Below are 19,971 nucleotides of genomic sequence, written 5' to 3'. Positions count from 1 at the left end.
TGCCGGAGAGGAAGAAAACCGCTCAGGGATTTCACCATGAGGCCAATGGTGACTTTAAAACAGTTACAGAGTATAATGGCTGCATAGGAGAAAACTAAGCCTGGATCAACAATATTGCAGTTACTCCACAATAATAACTTAATTGACCGAGTGAATTAAAAATACTCCAAAACATGCATCATGTTTGCAACAAGGCATAAAAGTAATACTGCACAAAATGTGGCAAAGCAATTTAACTATGGGGCAAGTCCAATACAACACATAACTGAGAACCACTCTCCACAGTTTCAAGCATAGTGGTGGCTGCATCATGTTATGGGTATGCTTGTAATCATTAAGGACTGGGGAGTTTTTCAACGTAAGAAAGAAATGGAATGGAGCTAAGCAGAGACTAAATCCTAGAGGAAAACCTGGTTCAGTCTGCTTTTCACCAGACACTAGGAGATGCATTCACCTTTCAGCAAGACAATAACCTAAAACACTAGGCCAAATATGCACTGGAGTTGCTTACCAAGAAGACAGTGAATATCCCTGAGTGTCCGAGTTACAGTTTTGATTTAAATCTGCTTGCAAACTTATGGCAAGACCTAAAAATGGTTGTCGGGCAATGGTCAACAACCAATTTGATAGAATTTGAAAAAAGTTGAAAAGAATAAATGGGCAAATGTTGCACAATCCAGGAGTGGAAAACTGAAGAGACTTACCCAGAAAGACTCACCGCTGTTGTCGCTACCAAAGGTGATTCTAACATTAGTATTTACTCAGGGGGTTGAATACTTATCAAGATATATTAGTGTTTTTATTTTTCATACATTTTTTACACATTTTACATTTTTCTTCCACTTTCACATTACAGACTGTGTTGTGTAGATCGTTGACAAAAAAAAGGAAATTACATCTATTTTAATCCCATTTTGTAAGAAAATGTGGATGAAGTCAAGGGGTGTGAATACTTTCGGAAGGCACTGTACATAGGCAACACGTACAGAACACTGATATTATGCTGGTTTTCATACTTTCCCCCCTCTCAGGTGCTTTGCCTATTCAACATTTTGTTACATAGGTCAAGGCCACAGTTGATGTAATAACGAACAAGCAATAAAGGTTATATTGGGTGGACTTGATGCAAAAATGTCTTGTAATTATTTCAACTTTCATTTAATTCAATGTACACAAATTAATGTATGAATTATATTATAATTTTATATCTACAGTAAGAGCAAATTAGTTATGGTATGCATTACATAGAAATGCATAGGTAATATGTGGTAACTTTTGTGTCCTTATTTGTCCTATGAAAAGAGGCGGGTGACTTAAACAAGCTCGATCATTGAAATATTTTTACATTCAAGTCTCTTCAGATATGTTGTTTTTGTTGTAAATAAGAAAATGCTTTGAATGTTCTGCAGCATTGTGTAATTCTGAAGTTGCTAGAAAGGAAGGAATTTCACTTAGCCTTACCTTTAATGAGGAATTCTCAAAACGTCCCCTTTTAGAGTTTGCACATGCGCAGAGCAAGGAGAAAGTTAACTCCTGAACTTCGCAGTCAGTTTTTTTTTGTTGGATAAAGTAAAAAGTCGGGAAAAAGTCATTCTGCTGAAATGGCATTCCGGAGGAGAAACAAGAGTTATCCCTTCTTCAGCCAGGAATTCTTAATACAGAATCATGCTGATATCGTCTTTAGTTTGGTCATTTTCATTCTGATTGGATTGATGTTTGAGGTGAGATGAATTCTGATTCCAATTTTCCCTCGTCTACCTCAGCTGTTTTTTGTTGGAAGGTCCACTACAGATTCAACCACGAGATATTCCCATGGCATGTAGTTGAACGTCATGTAATATCTTTCATCTGTTTCACGTGAAAGCAGTTGCAACTAACTTTGACTGCCGCTGTTGGCTACACTGTTACTCATTGTGTTATGACGATATGGCGGTGGTTGGTAGATACAATGTTGCAGTTTTTGTTAACACAATAGCGTTGGCTACCTAGGGTTGCAAAGTCACAATTTATCGTGGTTTGATCACGGTTTATGTGCAAGTTGACAGCGGTGAAGTGGAAGTGAAAGACGGGACATTTTTTTACAGCATAACTTCCTATCATTTCCTTCATCTCGACATCGCTCTGTTTCTAGGCTACAGTAGTTCATCTAAAGTAGCTCATTTTGTCAGCTGCAACGGAACTCGTTCAGTCTGAAATGTAGAAGTTTTTGCATAGCCTACGAGTAACCAACTTAGTGTGTTTGGTAAGAATTGAAAATGTAAGAGTATGGCACTTTTTTCATTGACGTTAAACTTGAGCAAACTAGTTCGGTGTATTTGAAATCAAGGAAGGCTCATTTTAAGGCACAACTAATTGCCATAAACGAATAACGTTACATGTTCAGTGCCCCTTGGTTCCCGTTGACAAAACTGTTCGACGAAGGAAGCCCGTTGCACCAATTTGATCGCGTTAACTGCCACGTCTCAATGTTTGAGCGCTGCTGCAGCGGGTTGTGTTGCAGTGAAAGAGTGGAAGTGTTTGTTTTTCCGTGCACTGACCGTGACACGAATTGCGTTCTACTTGCGCCCGACCTGTCATCTTAATTAAATTACAAATGTTAGATTGGCGTTGTACCCCTTCGATTTGGGTAGATAATTTAATGCCTCGACAAAAACATGGTCGTCATAGGCCGGCTGATGAATTCGCACGTAAGGAAACCCTTGCTGTAGTCTAATCTGCCATAAACAACCTAGTCTACGGTTGGTTTGGCTAAATCGTTTGCATTGCTGTGACTGTTTCAGGTATCAATCCGGTATTCTCAGTTCCTTCGCGCTGTTGCCCTTGGTGTGAAGGCTATATATAGACTATGGAGGGGGTTTCCTTGAGCTTTCACGACTCGGAAAGTCACTGTGGTAACAGTTAACTCTGACCCATGCAAACTAGAACTCGGTGGGGTTTAGTTTTGACACCAGGTGGCCCTGGCGCGCGTGGAATGTTGTCAACCTGTGAGTGCGCTCGAGTTTACCGTAAAATAAACGGCGTATCCCTTCGTCCTGGCGAGACAACTCGTTTTTTATATGTATAAACACAGCACCGCCCCCCTCGGAATTCACTTTAGAAGAACATCGTCAAATTACCGCCCCAAGCGTGTGAGGTGTTTGAGAGAGCTTTCCTTTCCCAAAGTATCTGTGGACTACAGTACCTACTCGCCCTCTGCCATTGAGGGTTACTGTAACAGTACCACGCCCATTAGCGTTAGCTCTCTACGTGCCTTGCCCACGACGCTCTGCGTCACTACATGCACGCTAGCCAGCTAGGACATGCTAGGTAGCTAGTACACGCGAACTATACCGAACAAAAATATAACCGCAACAATTAACGATTTTACAGTACATTTACGGAAATCATTAAGTCGAAATGAATTAGTCCTTAATCTATGGATTTCACATGGGTGGGCGGGGGAGGACATTGGCCCACCCACTTGGGAGTTAGGCCCAGCCAATCAGAATGAGTTTTTCCCCACTGACATGGTTACACGTGTAACAGTTGTGAGGCCGGTTGGACATACTGCCAAATTCTCTAAAGCAACATTGGAGGTGGCCTATGGTAGAGCAGTTAACAAAATCCTCATGCAACAGCTCTGGTGGACATTCCTGCAGTCAGCATGCCAATTGTGTCAATCGACATGACGCTATATGGAAACAGTCTGTAGAAAGACAGCCATACGCACACAAATGTCCATTAACATAAATGTATCCACTCCGTATGTGTCTGTCTACTTGCTTTTGTAAACAAGAAAGTAATTCATAGGCAAGTCGCTCGGCAGTTTCATAAAACATTAGATATCTAATCTCAGCATATATCTAACCTAAATGTGCTTATGCTTCTCTTTTCTAGGCAACAGCAAAAACTGCAATACTGTTCATTCAACCCCAGTACAACATCAGCACCCAGTCACCAGGTTTGTGCCACAACCCCCATTCAACACTACCACGTCAGCTATGAATCTATACCCTATATAGTACACTACTTTGATCAGGGCCCAATGGGCTCTGGTCAAAAGTAGTGCGCTGTGTAGGGAATAGGTTGCCATTTGGGATACATCCATAGCCTGTTTACCAGAGTAGGTTTATCTGCCATTTCTGTCATACCTGTCGTCATCGGTGCATTCTTCGCTGTAGCCTGCTTTGTGTGTACTTTGTCACTCATTATGCCTACCTGCCCTCCACTGTCTGTCTGTCCAGAGGGAGAGGTGACATTGTACCAGTATGGCTGGCGGGACTGGGCCACCATCCTCTTCTATTTCTTCATCACCATCATCCTCCACGCTGTGGTGCAGGAGTACATCCTGGATGTGAGTAATACCAAGCCTCACTGCATTGTGGGTATTTGTGTTCTAAATGCAACATCCAGAAACTCTGGCATCTTAACTGTCTGTAATTTCAATCCAATAGATGCCACAATCTTGTAGACTGGAGGCAATAGGGCTAGGTGGGGTGGCCCGCCTTGTCGATACAACGGTAGATAGGGGAACACCGATGGGTAAAATGGAGATTAAACTCTGGAACAATGGAGACTGACTGATCTGAGTAGAAGTTGCCCTTGTATGCACAGAGCTAGGATCAGACAAATGTAGCATAAACCATTTAAATTGGAAATGCAAAACAGACCTTAGATCAAGGTTGTTGGGCCTACTGCACACATACTCATTATGAGGTCACAAGGTCAAATGGGGTTGTCTTTATGTCTCCTCTCCTATACAAAACCTCCAGAATACAGGGATGTAGCCTGGGGCCGTATTCACAAAGCATTTCCGAGTAGGAGTGCTTTGTGGTTAGGGACCCTGGTGCTAGATCTGTTTGTGCTGTCATGCCAACTCTTATGGTCACTGCAATGCTAAACATAAGAGTTGGCAAGACTGTACAAAAAGATCTGGGACCCTGACTAACAGGAAAAGGATTGTAATATTATTTCACACTCTATCATCAACTGTGTTCTACAATGGGTGTCAAACCTGTGGTTTAAGACATATTTATTTTATGAATAAATCCAAATCGAAACTCTGAAAGAATGGACCTACATTCATACAGTTTCTTGACTATTCAGCTCGCTAACAATCACCGAAATGAAAGACAATCAGGGAGCATAAAACAATTCCCAAAATATGGCTAGAGGACGTTTTTTTTCTCCCAACTTTGACAGCGAGGAAATATAACACACTTTCAATGCGGTCCCCCGAAGCTCGTTGAAGACCGACTGTGTTCCCCTGTCCCCCCTGGGGTAACACTTGTACGTCTCTGCTCAAAGTGCGTCAGAGTGGTTAAAGATGGCACTTTGCATCTTTTGTTTCTGTACACTTCCTTGTGTATCATTATGACAATGTTTCTATGGAACCAGGAAATGAACCCCATTTTGACACAACCCCACGATATCTGGAACCTATTTGTAATCAAATGCTTTTTTGTTCTGTTTTCAGAAAGTGAATAGGCGTCTCCATCTCTCAAAAAGCAAGAACACCAAGTTTAATGAGTCAGGCCAGCTGTGTGTGTTTCATCTGGTGTCTAGCGTGTGGAGTTTCTACATACTCATAACAGTAAGACACACACACACACACACACACACACACACACACACACACACACACACACACACACACACACACACACACACACACACACACACACACACACACACCAAAGTGTAGTGTAAAGTCAAATCATCATGAAGACTTCCACTAAAGTCTCCCTTTTCAGGAAGGATACCTGTTTCACCCTAGCAGCCTTTGGGAGAACTACCCACATGTCCATCTCAGGTATGATGACTCGGCACTATTACAGGGGTATCTTGTTCCTGTCTGTGTCTCAAATGGCACCTTATTCCCTGTGTAGTGCACTACTCTCGACCAGGATCTGTAGGGCGCAGACACGAACAAGATGTCTTGTGATAACCATAACAATTAGTAAAATGGCAATGTAACTTAGTTTATCTTCCAGTACAGTAAACATGTAAGATTGTATTCTTCTCAGGTGTAACTATTAGTAGGCCTCTCATGATGGGTTAAACAACCCTTCTCTACGCTGAACTGGGTATGTTACTGCAGGGCTGGAACAAAAGCCTGCACACCCAATAGATCTCCAGGACCAGAGTTGTCAGGAGAACCCTGCTCTGCATCATATCCTTAAACTGTGTGTGTGTGTGTGTGTGTGTGTGTGTGTGTGTGTGTGTGTGTGTGTGTGTGTGTGTGTGTGTGTGTGTGTGTGTGTGTGTGTGTGTGTGTGTGTGTGTGTGTGTGTGTGTGTGTCCCACTGCAGGTTTCAGGTGAAGTTCTTCTACCTCACTCAGCTGGCCTACTGGCTTCACTCCCTTCCTGAGCTCTACTTCCAGAAAGTACGCAAGGTCAGTGCTGAAGCTGTGAGAAAAGTGAAAATGAATGAAATCTTCCTTTAGTCTGAATAAGGAATTCTGTCACATCATATTCCTCATAAAAAGCATTTTCCACCCAAATGTAAAGGATTTTTCACCATTCTAAAGGCACCGGAGCTGTCTTCTTTGCGGACCCAGCCTTGCCAGCAGAATTTAACAATCCACCACTTATTGTTAATAGGAGAGGTTGCAATAATTGGTCCATGCCGACTATCAGCCAGGCTCTTTTACACCCTCTTATAGATGCAGAGGTTGCGCACAGTGTAATGATATGGTGATGTGTGAATATTTCTGCCACCCACATACAGGAAAATGGTTCCAAATAATTTACATTATTACGTGCTCCACCACCCATGTTATCTACATTATTACATGTCCACGTTGGCTGTGCTATGTAGGTAAAACCTCAACTCCAACCCCATTCAATGTGTGGAATGGATGTGGGTGGGGCTAGGTCTACATAAGGGTGCAAAAAGAAAAGTTAACTCTCAAAAGCTCTGATGAAGGCCGTGGGGCCGATACGTAAGGTTTATTAAAGAGCAGTGTGCAGGTTTCTTTTTTTCTCAAGTGCTTTTTGACCAAAATCACATATTACTTCCTCACCTTGAAAGTTTCAATCCTCGTCCATAGACTGCTTTGAAGGTAAGGCAACAAATATGTGAATGTGTCATTTGAGCGAACTATCCTTTTAATACAACATTAGTTTGCACCCACACTACCTCATTCTGACCATTAACATTCCCGTTGACAGAGAACGAGATGCAGACGCTCTTTATGAATTGAGAGTAGGATGATGTAACCAAGTTGCATTCCATAAGAACCGAACGGAAGCAAGCTGGCAGAAAAGGGGAGGGACCTACCCGAACTTGTCCAATTAGAAACGCATGTTTTAGTTTTTCCATTGCAAAACGCTTTGCTACCGTGCACAAAGCAGTGGTTCACCCTCAAAAAAAAAGATTTGTTGGGGGAATAGATCAGCTGTTATATGGTAGATTGTGGCTTCCATCAATGTAATTGTTTGCATCACCCAATCCCCCATAAAAAATAAAATATTTGATTTAATGATTTATCCTTTATTCAAATAGACAAGTCGATTTAACAAATTATTATTTAAAATGATGGCCTATCCCGGCCAATCCCTAACCTGGACAACGCTGGGCCAAGGGGACTCCCAATCACGACCAGTTGTGATACAGCCTGGAATTTTTAGTCCCATCCTTCAGCTCCACTCAACCCCTCCCATCTACAGTGCATTTGGAAGGTATTCAGACTAGAGGTCGACCGATTATGTTTCAACACTGATACCGATTGATTATTGGAGGTCCAAAAAAAGCTGGTACCGATTAATCGGCCGATTTTAAAAGAAAAGAAAAAAGATACATCGTATATATATATATATATACACACACAATGTATTTGTAATAATGACAATTGCAACAATACTGAATTAACACTTATTTTAACTTAATAAAATACATCAAAATCAATTTAGCCTCAAGTAGATAATGAAACATGTTCAATTTGGTTCAAATTATGCAAAAACAAAGTGTTGGAGAAGAACGTAAAAGTGCAATATGTGCTTTGTAAGAAAGCTTATCGTTTCAGTTCCTTGCTCAGAACATGAAAACATATGAAAGCTGGTGGTTCCTTTTAACATGAGTCTTCAAAATTCCCAGGTAAGAAGTGTTAGGCTGTAGTTATTAGAAGACTATTTCCCTCAATACCATTTGTATTTCATTAACCTTCGACTATTGGATGTTCTTATAGGCACTTTAGTATTGCCAGTGTAACGGTATAGCCTCCGTCCCTCTCCTCGCTCCTCCCTGGGCTCGAACCAGCAACACAACGACAACAGCCACCCTCGAAGCAGCATTACCCATGCAGAGCAAGGGGAACAGCCACTCCAAGGTTCAGAGCGAGTGAATTTTGAGACGCTATTAGTGCGCTAACTAGCCAGCCATTTCACTTCGGTCACACCAGCCTGGTTAAAATCATTGTCCTGTTGGAAGGTGAACCTTCGTCCCAGTCTGAGGTCCTGAGTGCTCTGAAGCAGGTTTTCATTAAGGATCTCTCTGTACTTTGCTCAGTTCTTCTTTCCCTCGATCCTGACTAGTCTCCCTGTCCCTGCCACTGAAAAATATCCCCACAGCGTGATGCTGCCACCCCATGCTTCACTGTAGGAATGGTGCCAGGTTTCTTACAGATGTGACGCTTGGCATTCAGGCCAAAGAGTTCAATCTTGGTTGCATCAGACCACATAATCTTGTTTCTCATAGTGTAAGAGTCCTTTAGGTGGCGTTTGACAAACTCCAAGCGGGCTGTTATGTGCCTTTTTAATTGAAGAGTGGCTTCCATCTGGCCACTCTACCAAAAAGGCCTGATTGGTGGAGTGTTGCGAGAACCTTCCAGAAGGAAAACCATCTCCACAGAACATCTCTGGTTCTCTGTCACTGACCATCAAGTTCTTTGTCACCTCCCTGACCAAGGCCCTTCTCCCCCGATTGCTTAGTTTGGCCGTGAGGCCAGCTCTAGGTGGTTCCAAACTTCTCCCATTTCAGAATGATGGAGGACACTGTGTTCTTGGGGACCGTCAATGCTGCATAAATGTTTTGGTAGCCTTCCCCAGATCTGTTCCTCGACACAATCCTGTCTTGGAGCTCTATGGACAATTCCTTCAACATCATGGTTTGTTTTTTGCTCTGACATGCACTGTCAATTGTGGGACCTTATATAGACAGGTGTGTGTGCCTTTCCAAATCACGTCCAATCTTTTGAATTTACCACAGGTGGACTCCAATCAAGTTGTAGAAACATCTCAAGGATGATCAATGGAAACAGGATGCATCTGAGCTCAATTTTGAGTCTCATAGCAAAGGGTCCGAATACTTATCTCAGTTTTTTATTTGTAATACATTTGATTAAAAATAAAAACTGTTCACTTCGTCATTTATGGGTTATTGTGTGTAGATTGAGGACATTTTTTATTTAGTCCATTTTAGAATAAGGCTGTAACGTAACAAAATGTAGGAAAAGGGAAGATGTCTGAATAATTTCCGAACCTTCCTATTCTCATAGTTTCTAAAGATTGTAAATTAAAGACACACATTTTTGCCAAGAGTATTATAGGATTGATTTAGATTTTATGAATTTTCAAGTCGCCCAGCAGTGCTATTTACAGAGTTAACTCCAGGTAAATGTTGCAATTCTTCAACCATTCTTAACAAAACAAATTATCTACTGATTCTGTCTCTTTGCAGCAATTTCTGCAGAGCGGGGTTGGTTGTATCCCCTATATAGAGCACCAGTCAAAAGTTTGTACACACCTACTAATTCAAGGGGTTTTCTTTATTTGACTATTTTTCTAGTGAAGACATCAAAACTATGAAATAACACAAATGGAATCATGAAGTAACCAAAAAAAGTGTTATTTAAATCAAAATATTGAAGAATCTCAAATACAAAAAGTAGCCACCCTTTACCTTGATGAACGTTTTTTCACTCTTGGCATTCTCTCAACCAGCTTCATTAGTCCATATTATGACAAGAACAGTCACAAAAACCATCAAACGCTATGATGAAACTGGCTCTTGTGAGGACCGCCACAGGAAAGGAAGACCCAGAGTTATCTCTGAGTTGCCAGCCTCAGAAATTGCAGCCCAAATAAATGCTTCAGAGTTCAAGTAACAGACACATCTCAACATCAACTGTTCAGCGGAGACTGTGTGAATCAGGCCTTCATGGTTGAATTGCTGCAAAGGAACCACTACTAAAAGAAGAAACTTGCTTGGGCCAAGAAACACGAGCAATGGACATTAGACTGGTGGAAATCTGTCCTTTTGGTCTGATGAGTCAAATTTGAGACTTTTGGTTCCAACCGCCGTGTCTTTGTGAAACGCAGAGTAGGTGAATGGATGATCTTTGCATGTGTGGTTCCCACCGTGAAGCATGGAGGAGGGGGTGTGATAGTGTTGCTGTGCTATGCTATGCTGGTGACATGGTCTGTGATTTATTTAGAATTCAAGGCACACTTAACCAGCATGGCTAACATTATTCTGCAGCGATACGCCATCCTATCTGGTTTATGAACCATAAAATATTAATGAACTTGCACCTGTGGAACAGTCGTTAAGACACTAACTTCTTACAGACGGTAGGCAATTAAGGTCACAGTTATGAAAATTTAGGACACTAAAGAGGCCTTTCTACTGACTCTGAAAAACACCAAAAGAATGATGCCCAGGTTCACTGCTCATCTGCGTGAACATGCCTTAGGCATGCTGCAAGGAGGCCTGAGGACTGCAGATGTGGCCAGGGCAATAAATTGCAATGTCCGTACTGTGAGACGCCTAAGACAGTGCTACAGGTCGGACAGCTGATCGTCCTTGCAGTGGTAGACCATGTGTAACAACACCTGCTCAGGATCGGTACATCCAAACATCACGCCTGTGGGACAGGTACAGGATGGCAACAACAACTGCCCGAGTTACACCAGGAACACACAATCCCTCCCTCAGTGCTCAAGACTGTCCTCAATAGGCTGAGAGAGACTGGACTGAGGGATTGTAGGCCTGTTCTAAGGCAGGTCCTCACCAGACATCACCGGCAACAACGTCGCCTATGGGCACAAACCCACCGTCGCTGGACCAGACAGGAGTGGCAAAAGGTGCTCTTCACTGACGAGTCGCGGTATTGTCTCACCAGGGGTGATGGTCGGATTCCCGTTTGTCGTCGGAGGAATGAGCGTTGCACCGAGGACTATACTCTGGAGCGGGATCGATTTGGAGGTGGAGAGTCCGTCATGGTCTGGGGCGGTGTGTCACAGCATCATCGGACTGAACTTGTCATTGCAGGCTATCTCAACGCTCTGAGTTACAGGGAAGACATCCTCCTCCCTCATGTGGTACCCTTCCTGCAGGCTCAACCTGACATGACCCACCAGCATGACAATGCCACCAGCCATACTGCTCGTTCTGTGTGTGATTTCCTGCAAAACAGAAATGTCAGTGTTCTGCCATGGCCAGCGAAGATCTCAAATCTCAATCCCATTGAGCATGCCTGGGACCTGTTGGATCGTTGGGCTAGGGCAATTTCCCCCCCAGAAATGTCTGGGAAAATTGCAGGTGCCTTGGTGGAAGAGTGGGGTAACATCTCACAGCAAGAACTGGCAAATCTGGTGCAGTCCATGAGGAGGAGATGCACTGCAGTACTTAGTATCTGGTGTGGCCACCAGCTGCATTGGCTTACTTTTGAACCCCCCCTTTGTTCAGGGACACATTATTCAATTTTGTTAGTCACATGTCCGTGGACCTTGTTCAGTTTATGTCTCAGTCGTTGACACTTATGTTCATACAAATATTTACACATGTTAAGTTTGCTGAAAATAAATGCAGTTGACAGTGAGAGGACGTATCTTTTTTGCTGAGTTTATTTATTTCCTTTATTACCCTACCACCCCTCCCCCCATTGGAGCAAACTAGTGAACAACAACATTTAGGCCTGTATTTCCAGCTTGTACATGCTATATACATTTTATGGACAGTTTATTTTACGATAGTTTTATTTTGTTTGTTTTTAACTCGTCCTTTCTCAACCTCTCCCATATATTTATGATGCCGATCCAGTTTGATTCTATTTTTCATATCTTTCAAACTGTAGTCTTTCCAAAAAGTTCCTAACCCTATATATGTTTTACGGGCATAGTATGTTTTACATTAGTTGTTATTTGTCCCAACCTTCAGCTCCATTCAACCCCTCTCTTCTATCTCTTAACACCATCCTTATTGGATTTCTATTTGCCATATCTTTTTCAACTGTGTTGTGATGTTTCACAAAAGCTCTGAACCTTTCCACTCTCATTGTTTCTATAGATTGTAAATTGAAAATAAATATTTTTTGCTGAAGTATTATTATATTATTGATCGATTGACTGACTTTTCAGATCATCGGCACTTTGTTGCCGGAAAGTAAAATAACGTTAGCTGATTTCCCCTGTTTTTAAAGTAACGGTTCTGTTCTGGAACTGTATAGATCAATCTCCTTCACGGTTCTGAATCTGTTTCATGACATTTTTGTTATATTCTGGTGTTCTGTTCCCTGAACCGGTTCCAACCCCTGGCCATCAAGTTGTGCCATGGTTCCAAAAAGGTTGGGAACCCACTCCTGTTGTGACTGCTCTGTGTTGTTGTCCTCAGGAAGAGATCCCTCGCCAGCTGCAGTACATCTGTCTCTACCTGCTGCACGTCTCTGCAGCATACCTGCTCAAGTAAGCACATGTACAAGCTACAGTTGGGATGGGACAAATGTTCTTAATGTTTAAAACTGCCACTTTTTTAAATAATATAATAATAATATATGCCATTTAGCAGACGCTTTTATCCAAAGCGACTTAGTCATGTGTGCATACATTCTACGTATGGGTGGTCCCGGGAATCGAACCCACTACCCTGGCGTTACAAGCGCCATGCTCTACCAACTGAGCTACAGAAGGACCAGATGCATGGCATCTTGTAGTCTGGTTCTAGACATGCCGTTGACAATGGCTGCATATCAACCGCAATCCTTTCTGTAATCAGTGCGGTGTGATTTCTCATTCCATCCCTTATCGCACTGCTGCCAGCAACCGGCTGGGTCTCGCGGTGCCTCCCTTTCAGCAGCTGTACTGCCACTGTAGCTAAATTCCACCTCACTAAGTTTGCATTTCACAACCTTCTTATCTAACTTCTCAAAGTATCGCCATTACAGCACTTCGCTGCAGTCACTTCCTTGTCTCACGCTGCAATTTTTTTCAATTGTTAGAGGATAACTTGCTGAGCAAATCATTTGAAAGATGAATATCTCCTTTCGTTACAGCATTGTTGTTAGGCATTTGTTGAATGTTTCTTTTTCCCTTGATGATGATCGGGACCTGTTAGTTTTTTGGTAACTGCCCTGTGATTTGAATGTTTTTCGGTTAGCTTTTCTTTTAAAACCTTAACAATTTAATTTAAACGTGACATCCCTAATAGAAGCACGTGCACATAAGCTCCTAATATTAGCACAAATGCATATATAATCGCATGAGCACCCAACACAAAGAAGCATAGATAAGCACATGGAGTGCCTTCTGAATTTATTCACTTCCCTTAATGTTTTTCACATTTTGTTGTTCGAGCCTGAATTTAAAGTGTATTACATTGAGGTTTTGTGTCACTGGTATACATACAATACCCCATAATGTCAAAGTGTTATGTTTTTCACAACTTCTACAAATTCATTTAATAATGAAAAGCTGAAGTGTCTTGAGTCAATAAGTATTCAACTCCTTTGTTATGACAAGCCTAAATAAGTTCAGGAGTAAAAATGTGCTTAACAAGTCACACGTTGCATGGACTCACTCTGTGTGCAACATGTGTTTTTACATTCGATTTGAATGACTGCCTCATCTCCGTACCCCACACGTACAATCAGTAAGTTCCCTCAGTCGAGCAGTGAATTTCAAACACCGATTCAACCACAAAGACCAGGGAGGTTATCAATGGCTCACAAAGAAGGGCATCTATTGGTAGATGGGTCAACAGACATTGTAATATTGTAACATTGTAATATCCCTTTTGAGCCTGGTGAAGTTATTAATTACACTTTGGATGGTGTATCAATATGTCCAGTAACTACAAAGATACAGGGATGTCACTGAGGCCAATGGTGACTTTTTAAAACAGTTACACAGTTTTCTCCTATCACATCCATTACACTGAGGATGGCTCAACAACATTGTAGTTACTCCATAATACTAACAATGGAGTTGTACTTGCTTAAGGACTTAGTTTTGACTTAAATCAGCTAGAAAATCTTTGTCAAGACAACAAAATGTAGAATAAGTCAAGGGGTATGAACTTTCTGACGACACTTTACATTAGCATATATAAACACCTATACTTAATTAAGAGCACCTGAGTTGCCATATTCATATTTACTCCAAATGTGTACTTGCATAAGGACTTCATAACACATGCATAACCATGTCCTTCTCCCTCACCGCCCCCTCTCTCCCCTCCCTCAGTTTGAGTCGTGTGGGCCTGGTGCTCCTCTGCCTCCAGTACCTGTCTGAGATGGGCTTCCACATCGCACGGATGTTCTACTTCACTGATGAGAGCCACCAAAAAATGTGCGTTCATACTTCCAACGTACTTTTACTTCCAACTCCAAAACAACATGACGCGGGGTCTACCTTTTTAATGAAGTGCTATTCATATTTGAATGTGATATACTGTTGAAGTCGGAAGTTGACATACACATGAACCAAATACATTTAAACTCAGTTTTTCACCATTTCTGACATTTAATCCTAGTACAAATTCCCTGTTTCAGGTCAGTTAGGATCACCACTTTAGTTTAAGAATGTGAAATGGCAGAATAATAGTAGAGAGAATTATTTATTTAAGCTTTTATTTTGTTCATCACATTTCCAGTGGGTCAGAACTTTACATACACTCAATTAGTATTTTGTAGCATTGCCTTTTAAAATGTTTAACTTGGGTCAAAAGTTTTGGGTAGCCTTGCACAAGCTTCCCACAATAAGTTGGGTACATTTTGTAGGCCTCCTTGCTCTCACACACTTCTCCAGTTCTGCCCACAAATTGTCTATGGGATTTAGGTCAGGGCTTTGTGATGGTCACTCCAATACCTTGACTTTGTTGTCCTTAAGCTGTTTTGCCACAACTTTGGAAGTATGCTTGGGGTCATAGTCCATTTGGAAGACCCATTTGCGACCAAACTTTAACTTCCTGACTGATGTCTTGAGATGTTGCTTCAATATATCCACATCATTTTCGTTCCTCATGATGCCATCTATTTTGTGAAGTGCACCAGTCCCTCCTGCAGCAAAGCACCCCCACAACATGATGCTGCCACCCCCGTGCTTCACGTTTGGGATGGTTTTCTTTGGCTTGCAAGCCTCCCCCTTTTCCCTCCAAACATAACGATGGTCATTATGGCCAAACAGTTCTATTTTTGTTTCATCAGACCAGAGGACATTTCTCCAAAAAGTACGATCTTTGTCCCCATGTGCAGTTGCAAACCGTAGTCAAGTGGCTTCTTCCTTGCTGAGCGCCCTTTCAGGTTATGTCGATATAGGACTTGTTTTTCTGTGGATACAGATACTTTTGTACCTGTTTCCTCCAGCATCTTCACAGGGTCCTTTGCTGTTGTTCTGGGAATAATTTGCACTTTTCGCACCACAGTACGTTCATCTCTAGGAGACAGAATGCGTCTCCTTCCTGAGCGGTATGACGGCTGCGTGGTCCCATGGTGTTTATACTTGCATACTATTGTTTGTACAGGTGAACGTGGTACCTTCATGCATTTGGAAATTGCTCCCAAGTATTAACCAGACTTGTGGAGGTCTACAATTTATTTTCGGAGGTTTTGGCTTATTTTAGATTTTCCCATGATGTCAAAGCATAGGTACACCTCCAATTGACTCAAATTATGTCAATTAGCCTATCAGAAGCTTCTAAAGCCATGTCATCATTTTGTTTAAAGGTATAGTCATCTTACTGTATGTACACTTCTGACCCACTGGAATTGTGATTAAGGGAATTAATCTGTCTGTAAACAATTGTTGGAAAAATGACTTGAAAAATGACTTGTGTCATACACGAAGTAGATGTCCTAACAGACTTGCCAAAACTACAGTTTGTTAACAAGACATTTGTGGAGTGGTTGAAAAACGAGTTTTAATGACTCCAACCTTAGTGTATGTCCACCTCCGACTTCATCTGTATAAACATCACTTCATTAAAGCTAAACTATGCAATGTGACATCACCAGACACAGTGGGGTGACTTCCTGAAATACTACCTGCCAAGACTCTCACTATTGGCTCTTCCCAATATCTACATTCTTGGCAAATCTCAATTGTGTTGTTTTCTAAAAATGCTGTGAATCTCCCTGATGTGTATAATGATATCTTATTGCTGACTCTACCTTTTAATGCAATCAATCCTAGCATAATCACAATCCACTTATCCACTTTCCAGGTTTGACGTGTGGGCGGTGTGCTTTGTGTTCACGCGGATGGTGACCCTTACCCTTATGTTCCTGGCTGTGGGCTTTGGGTTGGCCCGCGCTGAAAACCAGGGACTGGACTGGGACTTGGGCAACTTTAACACTGTGCTGATACGGTAAGAGATTTTTGATGGCTTGAACAGCGTACCTATGTCTAATGTACACACACACACACACACACACACACACACACCCTAACCCTCTATCATCCCTCTGTATAGGATGACTGTGCTGTTGCTGGTGTGTCTGACCCAGTCCTGGCTCCTGTGGAAGTTTATCCGTTTCCAGCTGAGGCGGTGGCGAGAGTTCAGACACGAACAAGCCTCTAGGAAGAGGGCCGCTGCCAAGCAAACCCCCCGACCTCTTAAGCGAGACTCCCGTGAGTGTACACACACTTTAGAATGGGTTTATAGCACCTCTTACGCCATTGTTCAAGATCAGTAGGGGATTTATAACAGTTTAAGTTAGAAGATGGTCAATGGTAAGAGTTGCAGCCATTCTATTGCAGCAACAATAACATGTTAATGTGTGTATGCCCTCCTCCCTCCCTCTTACAGTTGGCCACCATGAAAATGGCGTGATCAAAGCCGAGAATGGAGCCTCTCCTCGGCCCAAGAAGATCAAGGCCCCCTAATGGCTCTACCCGGAATGGCTGCCCTAACAGTGGCCCTGATTTTTATATGGCTTATCAATCAGAGGAACAGGAAACTGGTCCCACACGGTTCATCCTCTTCCTGTTTTGCGTGTTCCAGAGGTGATGCGGGGCCTGGGTCTGTCGCTATGGACACAACACGGCTTTAAAATGCTGGATGAAAATCCAAAACCAAACCCCCCCCCCCCCCCCCCATGAGCCCTGAACAGACATTTACTCTCTCTCTCTACTCTAATATCAGTATTTTTTTTATACACCCACACCGCCTGCTATGGCCACTCTGTTTTTGGAGCTCCCTTTGTATACAGAACGATGAATATGTTTGTTTGGCACACTGTATGTGTCATATTGAATGTGATGCCTCATGCGTTAAGTACCATACTGGTGTGGTGTTTGTCGAAATGTCACCGCAGCTGATTTTGAGCTCTGTTTTCGCTGTTGAATGAGCAGGCTTCGCTTTTTGTTTTTAACATTGGTCATATTCATTAGGCACCAAATGGAATGAAACATTGAGGCACTATCTGGACTTGTCCAATAAGAAACGCACATTTTCGGGTTTCCGTTGATAAATGTTTTAATGTTTCGGGCCCTAATAAATAAGACCCTGGTAATGTGGTGCAGGAAGGATGTTGATGATACTACGGTGGCCCTAGAGGAACATACAAATGTGCTGGCTTTGATGCTACCCAGTCAGTGATAGGTAGTGTGTAGAATGGGCGGGACAAGGTTGATATTGGACCAATCATGGGGCTCTGGTTACTCCTTTGCCCTTTCTTATTGGTCATGGTCGCCGTTACTCGGACCGCGTTGTGCTCATGCTGTGGTCACTTGACACAAACCATGCCCATCCTGATGACCATGTATGTTGGATAATACCGCATGCCATTCCCATTGTTTTTGTTAAAGAGGTATCTATTATTACTTAATTAAATAATGCATTTTTCTCAATTGTGATGGTCTGGACTGTTATTTTGTTGAATCTTTCAACCATAAAACTGATGTGTGGTACACTACACACTAAAATATTAAAATAACTGATAATTTGCAATTGCCATGATGCAAATCTGTTTTGTGTGGCTGTCAAATCCTTGCAACCTCCTTCCTTGCTTCCTCAAAGTGTCTGATAGCTCATTGGAGGAGGAGGAGGTCTGATGGGGGGAGCTGGACAGGTGAGGGACAGTTCATATATTTTTTTTACCTTAATTTATTTCATGTGGTTAGTGATTCATTATCTTCAGAAATGACTTTGTCAAAGCAACAAGGGTGTACTTAACTTGGTTCATAGTCTGAGGGAAGGTAGTAAGGATGTTCTCTTATGGAGAAAATTGTTTAGGGGAGTAATATGTTTTATGACATCAAGAAGAGGGTTCCACTCTGATGTCATCTGAAGAAAGAAGGGAGAGGAATGAGTATACTGTTGGAGGAGTCTGCTTTATATGCATGCACCCACACACACTCATCTGACAAAATAATCCCAAATCAAGTAATCCAGGTTAATGTGTCACTCTGGCAACAGCTGTTGAAATGTAGGCCCTTACCTCACTGAGGGAGGGCCAGCGTGGCTCCCTGCTCGCTGGTCAGCCATCCATAGGCCGAGCCTCTGCCTCAGGGAGGTCATGGTGTGAGAGTGGATCTGGTCTGAGATGGACTCCAGGCACTTTAGCATGTAGTGGTCAGCACAAAGCGGTATCTGAAAACTGAGGAAGTGAGACAAAGACAAGGGGTCATAAGAGTTGGCTAGCAATGTGGGTGGTTGTACTATGGGTAAAAATCTTAGATGAGACACTTGTGAACTGAGGCAACAGGGTTTATGGAAGAATATCACTGTTCTCTGTTTCACTCAATCTGATAAATACATCTTAATGGTTGGAAGAAGGTTCTGTTCCAAATGGGCTGAAATGTCAATGAGACAAGAATTAGACCTGGTCCCAGATCTGCCACGTCAATGGCCATAGGAGTTGGCAAGAAACAGATCTGGGACTAGGCTAACATGCTGACCACACTGGTCACGTCGCGTGAACGAGCGTTGCAAAATAAATGTACACACGTTATTCAATCATTGCACCCACACTTCTTGCGTGTGCCAACAAGCATCTGCGTTGCCAGGTGCTAAAATAGAAGTTAATTATATTTGTAACACAGAACACGTTGCAAGTCCTGCCTCTCCCATCTACTCATTGGTTTTTATAAGCATATACCCATATGCCATATTCTCATTGGTTTTTAGGAAGATATACTCACGTGGGTGATTGAAAGATGAACTGAGGTTGGTTGTGGTAATGCACCTTTATTGCCAATCGCCATATGAAGAAAAAGAAGCCTGGAAGGAGGAGAGATGATTAGAAATGATTCGTTTGACCATTTTATGTGTGGAGTATATGTCCGACTAGAGGACCTCGTGCATTTCAGGTAAAATAACAACTCAATGTTTATATCCCAGGACAAATTAGCTAGCAACAGCAAGCTAGCTAGCTAAATACGAAAAATTAGCCAGCAACTGCAAGCCAGCTAGATAAATTGCCATAAATGTTTAATGCTTTTCGACCTGTCCCCAAATTAATATAAAGTTGAAGTCGGAAGTTTACATACATCTTTGCCAAATACATTTAAACTCAGATTTTCACATTTCCTGACATTTAATCCTTGTAAAGATTCCCTGTCCCTGGGAAATGTCAGAATAATAGTAGAGAGAATTATTTATTTAAGCTTTTATTTTGTTCATCACATTCCCAGTGGGTCAGAAGTTTACATACACTCAATTAGTATTTGGTAGCATTGCCTTTACATTGTTTAACTTGGGTCAAATGTTTTGGGTAGCCTTCCACAAGTTTCCCACAATAAATTGGGTGAATTTTGGCCCATTCCTCTTGACA

General features: G+C 42.2%; 1 protein-coding gene across 1 annotated transcript; it reads left to right on the top strand.

Moving 5' to 3' along the window:
- Nucleotides 1-1,502: 1,502 nt before the first annotated feature.
- LOC123994944 (translocating chain-associated membrane protein 2-like) lies at nt 1,503-18,050 on the top strand. The gene is made up of 11 exons (XM_046298079.1): nt 1,503-1,721; nt 3,877-3,940; nt 4,224-4,333; nt 5,456-5,572; nt 5,733-5,791; nt 6,291-6,375; nt 12,594-12,664; nt 14,441-14,545; nt 16,419-16,562; nt 16,668-16,825; nt 17,004-18,050. Exons 1-11 carry the CDS (start codon nt 1,602-1,604, stop codon nt 17,078-17,080), a joined length of 1,110 nt encoding a protein of 369 aa, XP_046154035.1. The 5' UTR covers nt 1,503-1,601; the 3' UTR covers nt 17,081-18,050.
- The last annotated feature ends 1,921 nt before the right edge of the window (nt 18,051-19,971 follow it).

The sequence above is a fragment of the Oncorhynchus gorbuscha genome, linkage group LG14 (assembly GCF_021184085.1).
Source record: "Oncorhynchus gorbuscha isolate QuinsamMale2020 ecotype Even-year linkage group LG14, OgorEven_v1.0, whole genome shotgun sequence".
In the NCBI taxonomy this organism is placed as follows: domain Eukaryota; kingdom Metazoa; phylum Chordata; class Actinopteri; order Salmoniformes; family Salmonidae; genus Oncorhynchus; species Oncorhynchus gorbuscha.
This window is presented reverse-complemented; position numbering and strand designations above follow the sequence as displayed.